At 37.5% G+C, this 13,123-nt stretch overlaps 3 protein-coding genes across 3 annotated transcripts; 2 read left to right on the forward strand and 1 right to left on the reverse strand.

The window, feature by feature from the left end:
- The first annotated feature begins 2,401 nt into the window (after nt 1-2,401).
- LOC143470621 (mediator of RNA polymerase II transcription subunit 17-like) lies at nt 2,402-5,594 on the forward strand. Its single transcript, XM_076968872.1, has one exon. The coding sequence runs from the start codon at nt 3,122-3,124 to the stop codon at nt 5,132-5,134; it is 2,013 nt and encodes a 670-aa protein (XP_076824987.1). The 5' UTR covers nt 2,402-3,121; the 3' UTR covers nt 5,135-5,594.
- LOC143470622 (DNA repair protein complementing XP-A cells-like) lies at nt 5,591-7,755 on the forward strand. Its single transcript, XM_076968873.1, has 5 exons — nt 5,591-6,055; nt 6,341-6,575; nt 6,678-6,797; nt 7,014-7,145; nt 7,364-7,755. The coding sequence occupies exons 1-5, from the start codon at nt 5,616-5,618 to the stop codon at nt 7,502-7,504; spliced, it is 1,068 nt and encodes a 355-aa protein (XP_076824988.1). The 5' UTR covers nt 5,591-5,615; the 3' UTR covers nt 7,505-7,755.
- A 167-nt stretch (nt 7,756-7,922) lies between these two features.
- LOC143470623 (uncharacterized) lies at nt 7,923-11,282 on the reverse strand. Its single transcript, XM_076968874.1, has 4 exons — nt 9,783-11,282; nt 9,387-9,610; nt 8,806-9,225; nt 7,923-8,303 (listed from the first exon to the last, which is right to left on the reverse strand). Exons 1-4 carry the CDS (start codon nt 11,258-11,260, stop codon nt 8,047-8,049), a joined length of 2,379 nt encoding a protein of 792 aa, XP_076824989.1. The 5' UTR covers nt 11,261-11,282; the 3' UTR covers nt 7,923-8,046.
- Nucleotides 11,283-13,123: the final 1,841 nt, after the last annotated feature.

The raw sequence follows: 13,123 nt of genomic DNA on the forward strand, positions 1-13,123 counted from the left end.
TTGTACACTGTTTAAGGTGGTATTCCTCGTTCACTTTCTAGTCGTCCTTATTTTTGAGTTGAGACTGATGGCAACCCTGCCTATAGTAGACCTATCACGCGTACTTTTCATAAATCAGTGTACACTATAAGCAGGGTTGCCATACAGTCCTTATTTCTAAGATTTGTCCTTATTTTGAAGGTCCCTGTCTTAGAAAATGTTTTTTTCCTTTTTTTTAAGAAATGTCCTTATTTTCACTTGCGTCCTTATTTTCGTCTTATTTTTAGGGTAGAGGTTCGTATTTTGGGCATTTTGACACCTTTAGTATACCATTTTGTACCAAAGAGATACAAAATTTAAAAACATGCAGATGGTGTCTCGTTTTTTTTTTGTTTTTTTGTTAGGAACATTGGTTGCTTTCTCCTGTTGTGCATTTTTTAAAGTGATATTCGTCTTTCGTTTCCTAGTCGTGCTTATTTTTGAGTTGAGACCGATGGCAACCCTGACTATAAGATATATGGTGGTTAAAAACCCTTGTAGTTCAAGTGGTATACTGAATGTATAATATATTATATTCACACATACTCAATACTATTCATACATACATATACTGTATTACTGTAATGTATATCGTATAATCATGGACGCAAATTTGCTGGGCCAAAATGTTCGTTGTTCAAGTATAAACAAACACGGATTTGTTGTACCAATAAACTAATGCCAGCATATAAACTTGACTGAAGCTGAATTCGTCATGAAAATCCATTTGTTTTCCTGTAATGGACGAATGTTTTTCAGTTTGCTGCTTATCGCGTCGAGTATTACGTCTGAATTTTGTAAGAAACTGTTGTACTCTAGAAATTATGGTAGCTGAAAAGCCTTTGCGTATAGAACAAGTAGACACAAGAGGTTTATGGTGGATATAAGTTAATGCCATATGAACTTGAATAAAATTGACATTTTTAATGGTCGATTGGTGGTTTTCCTGTAATAAACGGCTTTTATTCATTTTTTTTTGTATATTGCACCAACTCAACGACATATACAAGAATATGAATTCCAATAAGTTTGAGAAATAACAACCAGTCTGCGCTGTACGGTTTCAATGTCTCGAACTAATTATTCTTGTAACATTGGGCGAATGAACGTCCTTAATTAATGCATCTCACTTAACTTGTATCACTAACTACAAATATTATATGTTTATAAGTTATTAAAATTATATTAAATATGCTTAAATAAAGTTGTTCTATAAGGCATAGGCACCACATACCGTACGTCCAGGTTGTTACTTCAATATTTTTCTGAAAAGAGAAACAATTAATGGGAAGGATAGGCTGGATTTAAGAAGTATCTGCACATTTAAAAGGAATATCCGCGGAAAACTCTTTCATTTTGTGCAATTTGCAGTTGAAAAATAACAGAATTAACGCAGAAAATGATCGAGTCTTTGCTGCAAACGTATATGCATTTAACCGTGAAAACGTATATGGAAAAAGGCAAGGGAACCGAAAGAAAATATAGAAACAAAGAAAAATGAGCAAACTACAATGAAGTTTTTCGCCATGTTGTTTATCATAAAATACAGCTTTTCATGAATTTTATAAGAAATTGTTGTGCACAAAGGATCACGGTGCCTCAAAATCTTTGTAAATTAGTTCAAGCAGACAAATAAAATTTACCGTGCCATATCTAGTAGTGTTTTTCGTCAATTATTTTTGTTACTAAATAAAAATCGAAGTGATTATTTCACAGTATTTAGGTCACGCAGCTTTTTGTAGCAATTGGGCTCGACTGCCACATCAAAATATCCAAAGAGATGCGGACGATCCGCACTTTGGTGATTATTACCAATTGTCTAGTAAGTGCACAAATAAGCTGGGTAGCCTTCTTGATGTGACGACAGCGGCAAGCGCGATGCTATACTGTTGTTAAAGACGGGCTGTTAGATTAAAAGAATGGGATTTTAGCTGTTCAAGGTTTTATTGGAGTTAGATTTCGATTGGAAGGTGGCTATAGACTGCTATACTATATTATAATAAGTTAGGTTAACAAGAAACTGTGAAATAAAAAATAATGTATAAGGTGGCTTTATTAATGTTAGCTTAGTCAATGAAAAGCTAGATGAAAATTTCTTTCATATTAAAAATAAAAAAACGTTGTCATCTTTGCTAACTTTTAGCATAAAGATCGAATTTAATAGATCTGTTGAGACAGGTGTTTATATTTTTTTTGTTGGAAACACGTTTTAACTTACTGGAATTGTCAACATCTTACGGATACTATGATTCTGCCAGAATGATAGTGATTATGTTAGTATAGACTAGCTGCATGGAAGTATAGTGTTTGCCGCAGTTTCAGCCAACCAGCCCATTATCAAGTCTTACATTCAACCGTTGAATTTCAACGGGAACTTTTGGCTAGTTCCTTGTTAGTGACTTAACCCGTGTGTGGCTATCGTCAAAGCCATATTTATTAAAAGTGATTATTAAATTATTAAAAGTTCTCCTAACGGAATAGCATAAATTTTCAATTTTGGACGTCCGGGGCAGCTTAAACTGTTGCGCTCCTATTTTCGATAAATGTATAAATCCATCCACACCTATGCTTTTATGCCTGTTTCAAGCATTCTTTGCTTGAATTGTGCAGCATTTATATGGACGTGGTGGATATGTGATACAAGCTAATTGCTTGCTTGCAAATAAAGCATATGATGGTGACCACTACATTGCTTCTAAGGTGCATGCCATGTGAGTTACGTATTCGTCATGTATGCCAAACTGACCTTTAGCATGCTCGTCGCTGGAATGCACCCTGGTAGTGGTATGGTTAGGCACATTGTTGAGTAAAAAAGTAAAAGTAACAAAAATCATATATGCAATTAATTAACAGCCCCAGTTCGAAAGTCACCGATTTTAGTGAAATCTCTTTCTCTCTCACTCTGTATATAGTCAAAGGATTTGACTTCTTTCTACATCAGCATCACAAAGAAATTAACATTTTGACCACTGTAATGTTCATACTGTATTGTTTTATGCCTGTGTTTTTTTATAACAAGTATATATATTATATATATATGTTTTAAATGATGTTTTTCCATCTTTTATGCAGTTATACAAAACTTGACTACCATTAACTTGTGATGGCTTCACATCAGACTGAACAAAATGATAAAATATCCATAGCTTCACTTTCTGAAAACAAAATTCAAGAAATATCATATGATGGACAAGAAACTTACTTTAAGCCGTTCACCTTGTCAGAAAGCCTTACAGACCTGGCTAATCGCATCAATTTTTTAAACGAAAACGACAATGACTTCCAAGAAGATGGAGAAGAAGAAGACCCAAAGGGATTTCATCAAGCAAAACAGTGGCCATGGAGGGATATTCACAGTCACTTGCAACGTGCTCTCATTGAAATGAATGTGCTGGTTGACGTTATATCGATTACTCAAAACAAACCTACAACTTTGAAAGACTCTGCTGCTGAATCAAGTGATGCGAATCGCTATCTGATGTATGATCTTGCTCAGAAAGATTCTGAACCTACTAAGCCGATGCTTCAACTTATAACAAAGAAAAAATGCTTGGCTGGGGCTGCAAAGATTCTCTTAAATGGTTATGAAAGACTCAACAAAGCTTGGACAGAGACATCTGGCCAGATTAGTTTTCATTCGGAATTGTTGAAATTACGCCAGTGTTGGCGTGTTCGCCGGGTAGGGGATAAAATTATGGGGGATTTAAGTTATAGAACAGCTGGATCTAACTTCTGGCATAGTGGGGCTTTCGAAGTCATAAAAAGGTCTGGTGATGATACCGATGAAGATAGTTCATATGGGAGTGCCCTTCCTTCAAAATTGAAATCACCTATCAGTGTGGAAGTCAGTTCAGATCTACTGGGTTATGCTGAGATATTTGTTTCTGTGATTAACTTAGATGTCCATAGGGATTCATTACCTGACGACGTGAGCGAGTGTTTTTCGCTTAATTTTCATGATCTCATGCGGAGTTCTGTCTTGCAAGTGAATCAACCCCCTTGGCATCAAAAACTGGTTAATGCACAGAATGTTTTGTTTTGCAAAGAGTTTTTTACGCGCTTGACCAAAGAAGCCATTCAGCTACGTTGTAGGTCCCTGTACTCCCCGTTTGTTATAGTAGGTGATACCATATCTGCTTTAGTATTTCCACACACTCAACTTTCAGTTCATTTACGTTACAAGCAAAAGCCACTGTTGGATAAAAAAACTGCGAGTAGTAATATCAAGAGCTTGTTTAGCTTCAAGCATACTCTTTTGCAATTACTCCAGAAGGATCACTCGAAACAGCTCAATATCCCAACACCTCATCCAACCTCCGCAGTGCTTGGTTTAACTCCGGAAATGCGTCATGCCTCTATCCAGCCATGGTCGTCAATGCAATTGGACACGACCTTAAAACGTGACGATGATTCCTTGGCTCAAGCAATGGTGAAGATGGCAAAACATTACGAAGTCCGCAGACGCCTTGCAAAAGTCATCAAGATGATCTCGAATGAGTATTCGGATCCTGATATCCAAGCACATTGGCTAACTCTTTCTAACCAGTATGAATCCTGTGTTCGAATGACAATGGCCAGCTTTGGCTATGAGGCATGCCACCGCACTGTATTTCAGGCCACTGCCATGGCTGATAAAGTGAAATTTTTACATCGTGAAGGCAAAATCGTTTTTGTTGAAGTTGATGAATCTTGCATCTACAAGTACCTAGTTACCCTTATTTCTGGACACCAGACCTTAACAATAGACAAGCTAGCTCGGAACATGGGTTGGAATGTATTGCAAGTCACGCCCCGAAGTGGCATTGACTTTAACTCTAGTGTTATAAATAGAGGTAGTTTGGTTGCTTCCTCTCCATCTTTCGACAGTTATGTTGGCATTGTTTGTTCCACTACTTACCAGGGAACAGTAGAATATGACGTAAAAGTCAAGTACACTAAATCGCCTGAAAATAAATCCACAAAAACATCGAAAGATCCAGAGTTATTGGCGATGCAGTTTGACAAGTACATGTCTATTGGTGGCACATGGCAAAAAGTCAACTGGCAGAAAATTTATGGACGCAATTTTATAAACAAAGTTGAAACACTATTGACTTGTCTTGTCAATTATGATTGAGGCAACTATTTCGACACTGTATGATTGAGTTTGCTTTGTAGTACTGCAGTAAGTGGACGCGTAATTTGACCAGTTGATTGAAATTTGTTTGTGCAGAGTTGTGGCTACTGTGGCTTTGCCCTTTTTGCAATCATAAGTTTATTTGTAAAGTTGGTCATGTCTTTTATTTGATTTGATAGAAATTGCCATTTTATTACCAGTTGCTTTGACTAAATTACAGATTCAGTTTTTATTATTTGTTATATTTTTATTTTTTTTTGTTTTGTCAAGACGTTGTCGTAAATTGCTTGCTGCTACATAAGGAATGATGTTTTGTCTAAATATGTATACTTATGTAATCCTTTCTGCTTTTGACAAGATATTTTCATAGAGCCCAGTCAGTTTACTACGCACTATTTTATGTTGATATTTTATAAAACGCCATGTTATTTGGCATCTCCAATTATTGCATGTTTTGTAGGTTGCAAATTTTTCAGTTAGCATGTCAAAAGTATTACGTAGATCAACCAGAAATGCAGCCAAAGTTAAGTCCAAGAAGGAACTACAGGCTAAGGAAAGAGCTGATGAAACAATGGAATCAACCATCGAAAAAACACTTTCTGTAGACAGTACACAGGCTGAATCAAACGATAGTAATCAACTTAATCAGGAAAACATTGATGCTAAGGAAAAAAGTGCTGAGGAAACACTTAAATTAATCACCAATAAAAACTCCTCTGTTGACGATACACAAACTGAAACGAATGCTATTAGCCAAGTAAAAAGTAACAACTCTAATGAGGATGAAAAAGTTCGTGTCCTGACTCCAGCTGAAAAGGCCCGAATTGAAAGAAATAGACAAAAAGCACTTCTCCTGCGACAGGCAAGATTATCATGTCAACAACTTCAGGGAAGCAACACAAAAACATCTGGATGCAGCAGGTAGGCCAATGATGCTCTTTGCGGTTTTCTCTGTTTCAATGAGAGTGTGAATATGAACGTAAATGCATTGAAGAAAAAGTGAAAATATTTGTTATCTTTAGTACTGTTGTGGCTAAAAGCATACTGAACTGTGTATGACCTAATCTTAGGTCGACGTCAAAGCACTATGTTATTGTTTAACATCTTGACCATAACAATGGAATTAAATGAAAATGAAGTTGTTTGAGGGTGCTAGGTTAGGATTTCAAGAGAATCCTTGTTTGTGATGAAAGAAACATTTAACAGGATCATCGATACAGGTGGGGGGTTTTTCTTAGAAGAGGATGACAACGCGGTGCCAAAGAAAGTGAAACGAGTGGAGGAGCCTGCTCCGGTGATTGCTGGAGAGATGACATCGTGTTTGGAATGTGATCAACTGTTTCTCGATTCTTACTTGATGTCTACATACGACTATCCTGCATGTGATAACTGCAAGGATTTAGAAGAAAAACATGCGGTTATCACCAAGACCGACTCAAGGGTAAGTAATGTACTGTATATTTATGTCCTATATTGAGTACTGATTTAGTCATTTAAGGTAATGTCATTAAATTATCAAACCGTAAATAAAGCAAAAATTTAGGAAACTTATTTACTGAGTGAAACTGATTTGACCTTACGAGAGCCGATTTTAAAGTTTGTTGTGCGAAAAAATCCCCGAAATCATCGCTGGGGAGACATGAAACTCTATTTAAAGTTGCAGGTGATATCTTCACATTTTTTTTAGCATGTATGAAGTATGATAATATTTGTGATTGTGTATGCGCAGGTTAAACAGGCTTGGTTGTAAAAATATTAATTTTTTTAAACTACTTTTCATATTTATGCTGGTTACCTGAGTGGATATTGTATATGGAGGTATTTAAATACCCCTTGTTTGGGCAGGTTTGTAATCATGTTTTGCTTTTATTACATCCAGGTAGAAAAGAGAGCATTGGAGGTGTGGGGAAGTTTGGAAGCGATTGAAGAAGAAAGAGAGAGCCGTGAGAAGAAGAGAGAAATAGCGAAACGAAAAAAATTTAATAAAAAACTTAAACAATTACGACAGGAGGTAAAATTTTGTATTACTAACCTATCATCATCATTGATATACTTGCATTGGCCTACTTAATTTATTCGCACATCTGCATTAGTTATTTGCTCTGTTCATTAAGTTTATTCCATCCTGAAAGTACAATAGTTAAGCCAAAAGGCTGGTTTTAAGCTAATGAATGTTTTGCTACTGACGTGATAGTTTGCATGTTTGATTTTTTGCATACTGCATAACAGGTGCGTAGTAGCTTGTATGAGGCAAAAACTGCGGGGCATGTTCATGAGTACGGAGTTGAAGCTCCATGTGAAGAGGATGAAGACATGTGGCAGAAGATTTGCTCCTTATGTGGGCACAGGATGACCTTCGAGAAGATGTGATTGATTTCATGCAGGTTTTAATATCAGCAGGAATAAGATTGGTATTCGATGGGAAGACTACATGAAGAGGTTAGCCCGGGAAGATGAAGACATCGTTTGTGCAGGAGGAAACAAACCTCTTGAGTTGCATGATAGATTGTAGAAGTGGCATCCACTTTGTGGAGCATTATAATGGATACTACCATTGTTTATTTGATTGGAAATGCTTTATATTTAACTTCGAAATTTATGCAGAGTGTTACTTTTGTAAAAAAAATTTCCAGAAAAGCAAAAAATGCACGAAAATCTGGCAAAGCCCTTTTTATTTTTCGCAATATCAGAAATAACAGATTCAAGAAATTGCAACCCAAACTCTTTCAGCTAGTAAAACAAATTACCAGTAATCATACAATAAAGGTTGCAAACAGAATTACAGGATTGTGCTGAATTGTTTTCTAAAGATTTTCATGAATCTAACAACAAACATGTCACCTGTCTTAAAAACCAAAACAGTTCGGTCATATTTAATAATCCTGAGGGTTCCTCCAGGTATGTAATCATTCTCAAGAAGTGGGTTTCCTTCTTCGACTTGTCGATCTACGTCTTCGTCGTGGTGAACGACACTTACTTCTCGCGGCAAACTCGCCAATATTCCACTCTCTTCTTTTAAGATAACGAGGGCAGTGTTCGGCGTGGATCACCGCTTCCTTACAAGGAGCCATGTCGGCGTATTTTATTGCTGGCGCTGGTCTTAGTTGTGGAGATGAAAAACGCCTTGGTATCCTGTATTTTCCCCTTGTTCTTCCACTGGGCGATGGCACTGAAACATCCATTTAATAAAACAGCTTTAAAAATTTTTAATACAATTTATGGTTGGGAAGGCAAATCTATTCCTTTTTTGGATTGGGTGGAGGAGGATCTCACAAAAGTCAGAGGCAGATGACGTAATCATAGGCAAACATCATTCACATAAAACACAAATTTAGCTCTAAATATGACGTCACAATGTTAACGTGCATGACAGTGGTTTGAATTGCAATGAAATCGCTTTCCACCTTAAACGTGATAGCTAGCTTACTACCACCTAGGTCCTAGGACAATTTAGCCCAAGGACAATTCAACTTGTCGTTCTGGGTTTAATCGTCCTGGGCTGAATTGGCCGGGAACCACTTAATCCAGTTTGTATGATTGTGACAAGTAACCCGCACAAAACCTACTTCTTGGAACAAATGCAATTGTTGTATCGTGGAATCCCCAAACTATAAAGACTGGTTCCATAATTTGCAATTTCATTCTGCCAATGTCAGCTTTAAAAAACTCACCTTTGTCCTCGTCTGAAGTGAAGTCGTGATTGGACGGTTGGCGTGAACGTCTCGACTTTCGATTATCGTACTCGATATCAATCGGATTCGATTTGTTCCGCTTATCACTCGCCACTAGAGGTCGTGCCCTATCGCTGGTCATATTGGAGGCAAATTTCTTAGAGTATTTGGGCAGCTCAGATTGCGTGTTTGGTGCAAGTGGACTTGCCAATGTCACACTAGTCTTTGTTTTAATAGGGGGCGGACACTGAATGAATTGACGGACGCGATCGTCGTACGCTTGCCTTCGCTCATCTGGATGAGATGTCAGCTCATGCTCCTCGCTCATAATGTAATCCTGAGCAGCAGAGGATTGACGTCGATAACGGTGCCACATGCGATGCTCTTTCTTGAGCTCTTCGAAATTCATCCCAAGTGATTCTAAAAGTTACATAACTTAATTAGTATATATTTCGTTCTTTGATGAAGATTGAATTACAAGAAAATCTAGATTGTAACTGACCTTAAATCTATCTTAAAGGTAGCTCTTTGAAATCCTATAACTTATTATACTATGTTCTATTTAAACACATCCTGCCTACCGTCACTGACATTACTCTTGTTTGAGTTGTGAAAAGTTTCTTTCTTCCTTTTTTCTTTATTATTTTTATCAGTTGAACGATTCCATTTCTTTTTAACTTCTTTTTCTTCTTCTGTGGTTGAATCACTGAATGGATACTCTAACTGATCTACACAACGCGGTCCGGGTGACGAAGCGCGGTTGTCTTCTTGGGCGAACACTTCATCTTTGACAGCATTGCTCGTGCTGAAACAATATTCACTAAATTGCTTGGTATTCATTGGCAGCTCAAAAGTTATAGCCTAATCTTAATCCCAGCGCATGTCATGATACAAATTTAACGTTAAAGCTTTCAAACACAATCAAGCAATACGTTTTAAGCTTACCTCGTCGCAATACAAAGGTTGCTCAATCTTACCTACGATAGTTGTTTCGCTTTTCATCAAGAACCTGAAACGGGCCACTTGAAGCATTTCGTAATCGCCTTGACTTTACACCAATCTCCAAGTTTTCGTTAGGCTGATGATGAAAATTTAATGCTGTATCAATGTTATCATTTCTTTTCGCTGTAAGATTATCGGCCTCGTACTTTCCCATTGGACATCGCAAAGTGCTTGTAGAACGTGTCCTGGATCCTATTTTCATCTGCATCATCACTGGAGAAGACAAGGATGGCTTAAATTCCTTTTCTGGTTCAATTCGGCGTACACTGGGTTTATTACGGCATCTCCCTAGAGATACAGTGGGTTCTAGCGTCTTTGTAGATGTACATGACCCACGCACAACTTGGGCAGTCTGCATTAACGTGCTTGTTTTTGAATACATGCTGTGTTTAGTATTGCTTGTGAAGTTAGAATGTAAATCTTCAGAGCTACTAGTTGTCGAATCATAATGACTATTTGGAGAAAAACCAGTAGAGGGCGGTGGAGTGCTATTCCTTTTCCGACCATCCCTTCCCTGCTGATAGGTTGACCAGTCCTGTAAAGATTGCCTTTGATTTCCATTGACTTTTTTAAGAGTAAGGTTTGAGGGTAATGATTTTCTGTATGCGCTTCCTTTGCATTTACTTGGTTTCGGTTTCTCATGTGTAAGTGAGTTAGCAGCATCACAAGTTATTTTGGCTTCACAGTTGTTGAGGTTTTCCTTGGAGATTTGTAAATTAAACAAAGGTTTGCTGACACTATTGTGGTCGGTGAGACCGCTCTCAGTGGACGAATATTTACTGCTAAACTTCTCTCGAATTCTTCTCACCATCCCAGGTTCTATACTTTTAGTTTGTTTTCTCTCTCGTTTTTCTTTTTCGAGAATGAACCTTGACCCTTCTTGTGAACAGTGAAGCATTCCATTTGTTAGTGGACACTTTCTATCATTTAACTTACAAAACAAGCTATTCACTACCTGACAAGGTGCAATTTCACCTTGTTCTAACTTGAGGTTGTTTACTTTTTCGGTCTTTGGTATGGGCACAACGTAAACGTTGGATTCCTGTGTCGGGGAGTCCATGGTCCCGACAAAAACGCCACGTAAAACATATTCATTTGCTCTAGCTACGCCGCTGCTAGGTATAAGTTTCTTATTGTTATGTTGTTGCCACCCTGAACTGAAACCTGCATTTTGCTCATCTACCTCAAATTTTGATACTCGATCAATCAATGCTTCTTTTTCAATCCGGCCCAGAAGAAGATCATTGATAAAAGAGATTTTGTCATTTTCCGAATAACCGAAATCAGTAACATTGACTTTTAAGACGGAATGAAATCCAGAAACTTCGCATGTAAAACCTTGTTTAACCATTTTTGACCTGGTCTTTGAATGAACTGAAATCGAAAAGTCTTCTGTATTTAAACATTTCCATCTATGTCGTAATAATTGGTTTTGAATTGTTAATGACAACATATAACGAAATAAAGGTTTTTGTATGCATTGGCCAAGGGACCAGAATGAAGTAAAAAACGAATTCTCGGAATGTCAAAGCAAAATTTGACTTTGGTTTACTGAAAATTACCCAACGACCTGCTAGCATGACAAAGTCAGCGTGGCTTATGCTTAAAGGGGAACTGAAGTCATTTTCAAGATAAAATATACGCTGATTCCAAAGATATGAACAAAATATTTTACTCTTTCTTTAATTTATAAGTAAAATAAGAAACAGGATATAGTTCGGCACTCTTAAGTTTAAATTTATATTTTTCGACACGAGCTTTTGCAAGCATAAGCTTGCTTCTTCAGGTGTACTGCAAAATCAAGTTTATGAAATTATCAACAAGTTTTTTATAAACTGACATTATAGGATATATTGACTGACGATTCCAGGTCGAATCAACCCAGGACGATTGTCTTAGGTTTAGGACAACTATACGCAAGACAACCCAACCAACTTTGCTGGGTTAAATCGTCGGTGTATTCTATTGACCGACCACCATTGACTGACTAATGGTATAATGCGATTGTATTTTAAACAAATGAAATCGGTATGGGGGCCGTGTCACCTTGAAGGCTTAGCCGTAGAGCTAAGTTAGTGTCGGCTAGTCTACGTATTGGGCAACCACGCTGGCTTATATAAGACAAGCAACAAAGTTAGGTGTGTTGAGATCAAGTTAAGTTAGATACTACTATACAGCACGGTATAATGCTTCTTGGAAACGGACCCTGAGTGGAACATGCAGGCACGCCCAGTGGTGAAATTCAAATATTTTAATATCCGGTTCTCTCACTAGCAGCATACCATTTTGATCCGGGATCAATATATATAGACCTACACTCGACTCCGCTTAATTCGGACACTTTGGTTCCGCTCACTTTTGGCCGAAATAAGCGGAGAAACGGCTTTGTCCCATAGATATCCAATAAAAGACGTATTTTATAGGATATCTATGCTCTGTCCGAATTAAGCGGAAAATGAATTGTTCGTTTCATGGTCATGCGTAAAGGCAGACAACGCATTTAAAATACTGTAGTGTTGCGTAATAAATGAATTGCAGCTGCGCTATACTGCAGTAATTGGCACTGATCGCATAAAAGGTCTATGTTTACTTTAGTGAGCAATTTCACTTTTTCTGCTAAACTTTTCTGTACCATTCTCTTCTACAAGATGGACGCAATTGTACCCAAGCAAAAGCGACTATGAAGCTGGCACGGCCTTATATGAGTTCAGATTGTTACTGCATCGATCGTCATTGTTTCACCATAATCACTCATAATGCAATTGCATCTTGTGTTAAACCGACGAAGTACTGTTCATTGTGTCATAACCTAACGATAGGAATTATGAACCTGTGTCCGAATTAAACGGAGAATTGTCCTAATTAACTGGATTTTTTTTACGTTCAATTTTTACTTTTGTTCCGTACCCGAGCATATTGGCCGAATAAAGCGGTTGTCCAGGTGATCCGGTGTCCGAATTAAGCGGATTCGACTTATATACGCTTGTTAACAATCGGTTCGCGAAAGTCATTAAAATTCCAAGAACCTGTTCGCACAAACCGGCTGAATTCCACCACTGGAAAATACCCAGATCGCGCTATTTCATCAAAAGTACAGTAGGTCACGCAGCCCATTCTTAAAGATAGGCGTTTAGGTTAGTACAATTGGTATGCATATAATCGATATTTAAGCTATCCAACTAACTGCAAAAATAGCTTCAAACTTACGATTTTTTCCGGTGAAATAGTGGTTGCCAATTTTCTATAGCGTGTTGGCAATTGAATTGAAGTGGCATTGTAACAAAGATTAATTATATTTCAATCTCAAAGCAAAATA

Source organism: Clavelina lepadiformis, chromosome 9 (genome assembly GCF_947623445.1).
Source record: "Clavelina lepadiformis chromosome 9, kaClaLepa1.1, whole genome shotgun sequence".
NCBI lineage: Eukaryota > Metazoa > Chordata > Ascidiacea > Aplousobranchia > Clavelinidae > Clavelina > Clavelina lepadiformis.

Excerpts from the sequence above, each read along its gene's own strand:
- LOC143470621 (XM_076968872.1), top strand. The coding sequence starts at position 3,122 with ATGGCTTCACATCAGACTGAACAAAATGATAAAATATCCATAGCTTCA.
- LOC143470622 (XM_076968873.1), top strand. The coding sequence starts at position 5,616 with ATGTCAAAAGTATTACGTAGATCAACCAGAAATGCAGCCAAAGTTAAG. Across the intron at positions 6,056-6,340 it reads AAAACATCTGGATGCAGCAG|GATCATCGATACAGGTGGGG; the intron begins GTAGGCCAATGA and ends AACATTTAACAG. Across the intron at positions 6,798-7,013 it reads AACTCTATTTAAAGTTGCAG|GTAGAAAAGAGAGCATTGGA; the intron begins GTGATATCTTCA and ends TATTACATCCAG.
- LOC143470623 (XM_076968874.1), bottom strand. The coding sequence starts at position 11,260 with ATGTTGTCATTAACAATTCAAAACCAATTATTACGACATAGATGGAAA. Across the intron at positions 9,611-9,782 it reads AAGCGAAACAACTATCGTAG|CACGAGCAATGCTGTCAAAG; the intron begins GTAAGATTGAGC and ends ATATTGTTTCAG. Across the intron at positions 9,226-9,386 it reads CAAGAGTAATGTCAGTGACG|AATCACTTGGGATGAATTTC; the intron begins GTAGGCAGGATG and ends TGTAACTTTTAG.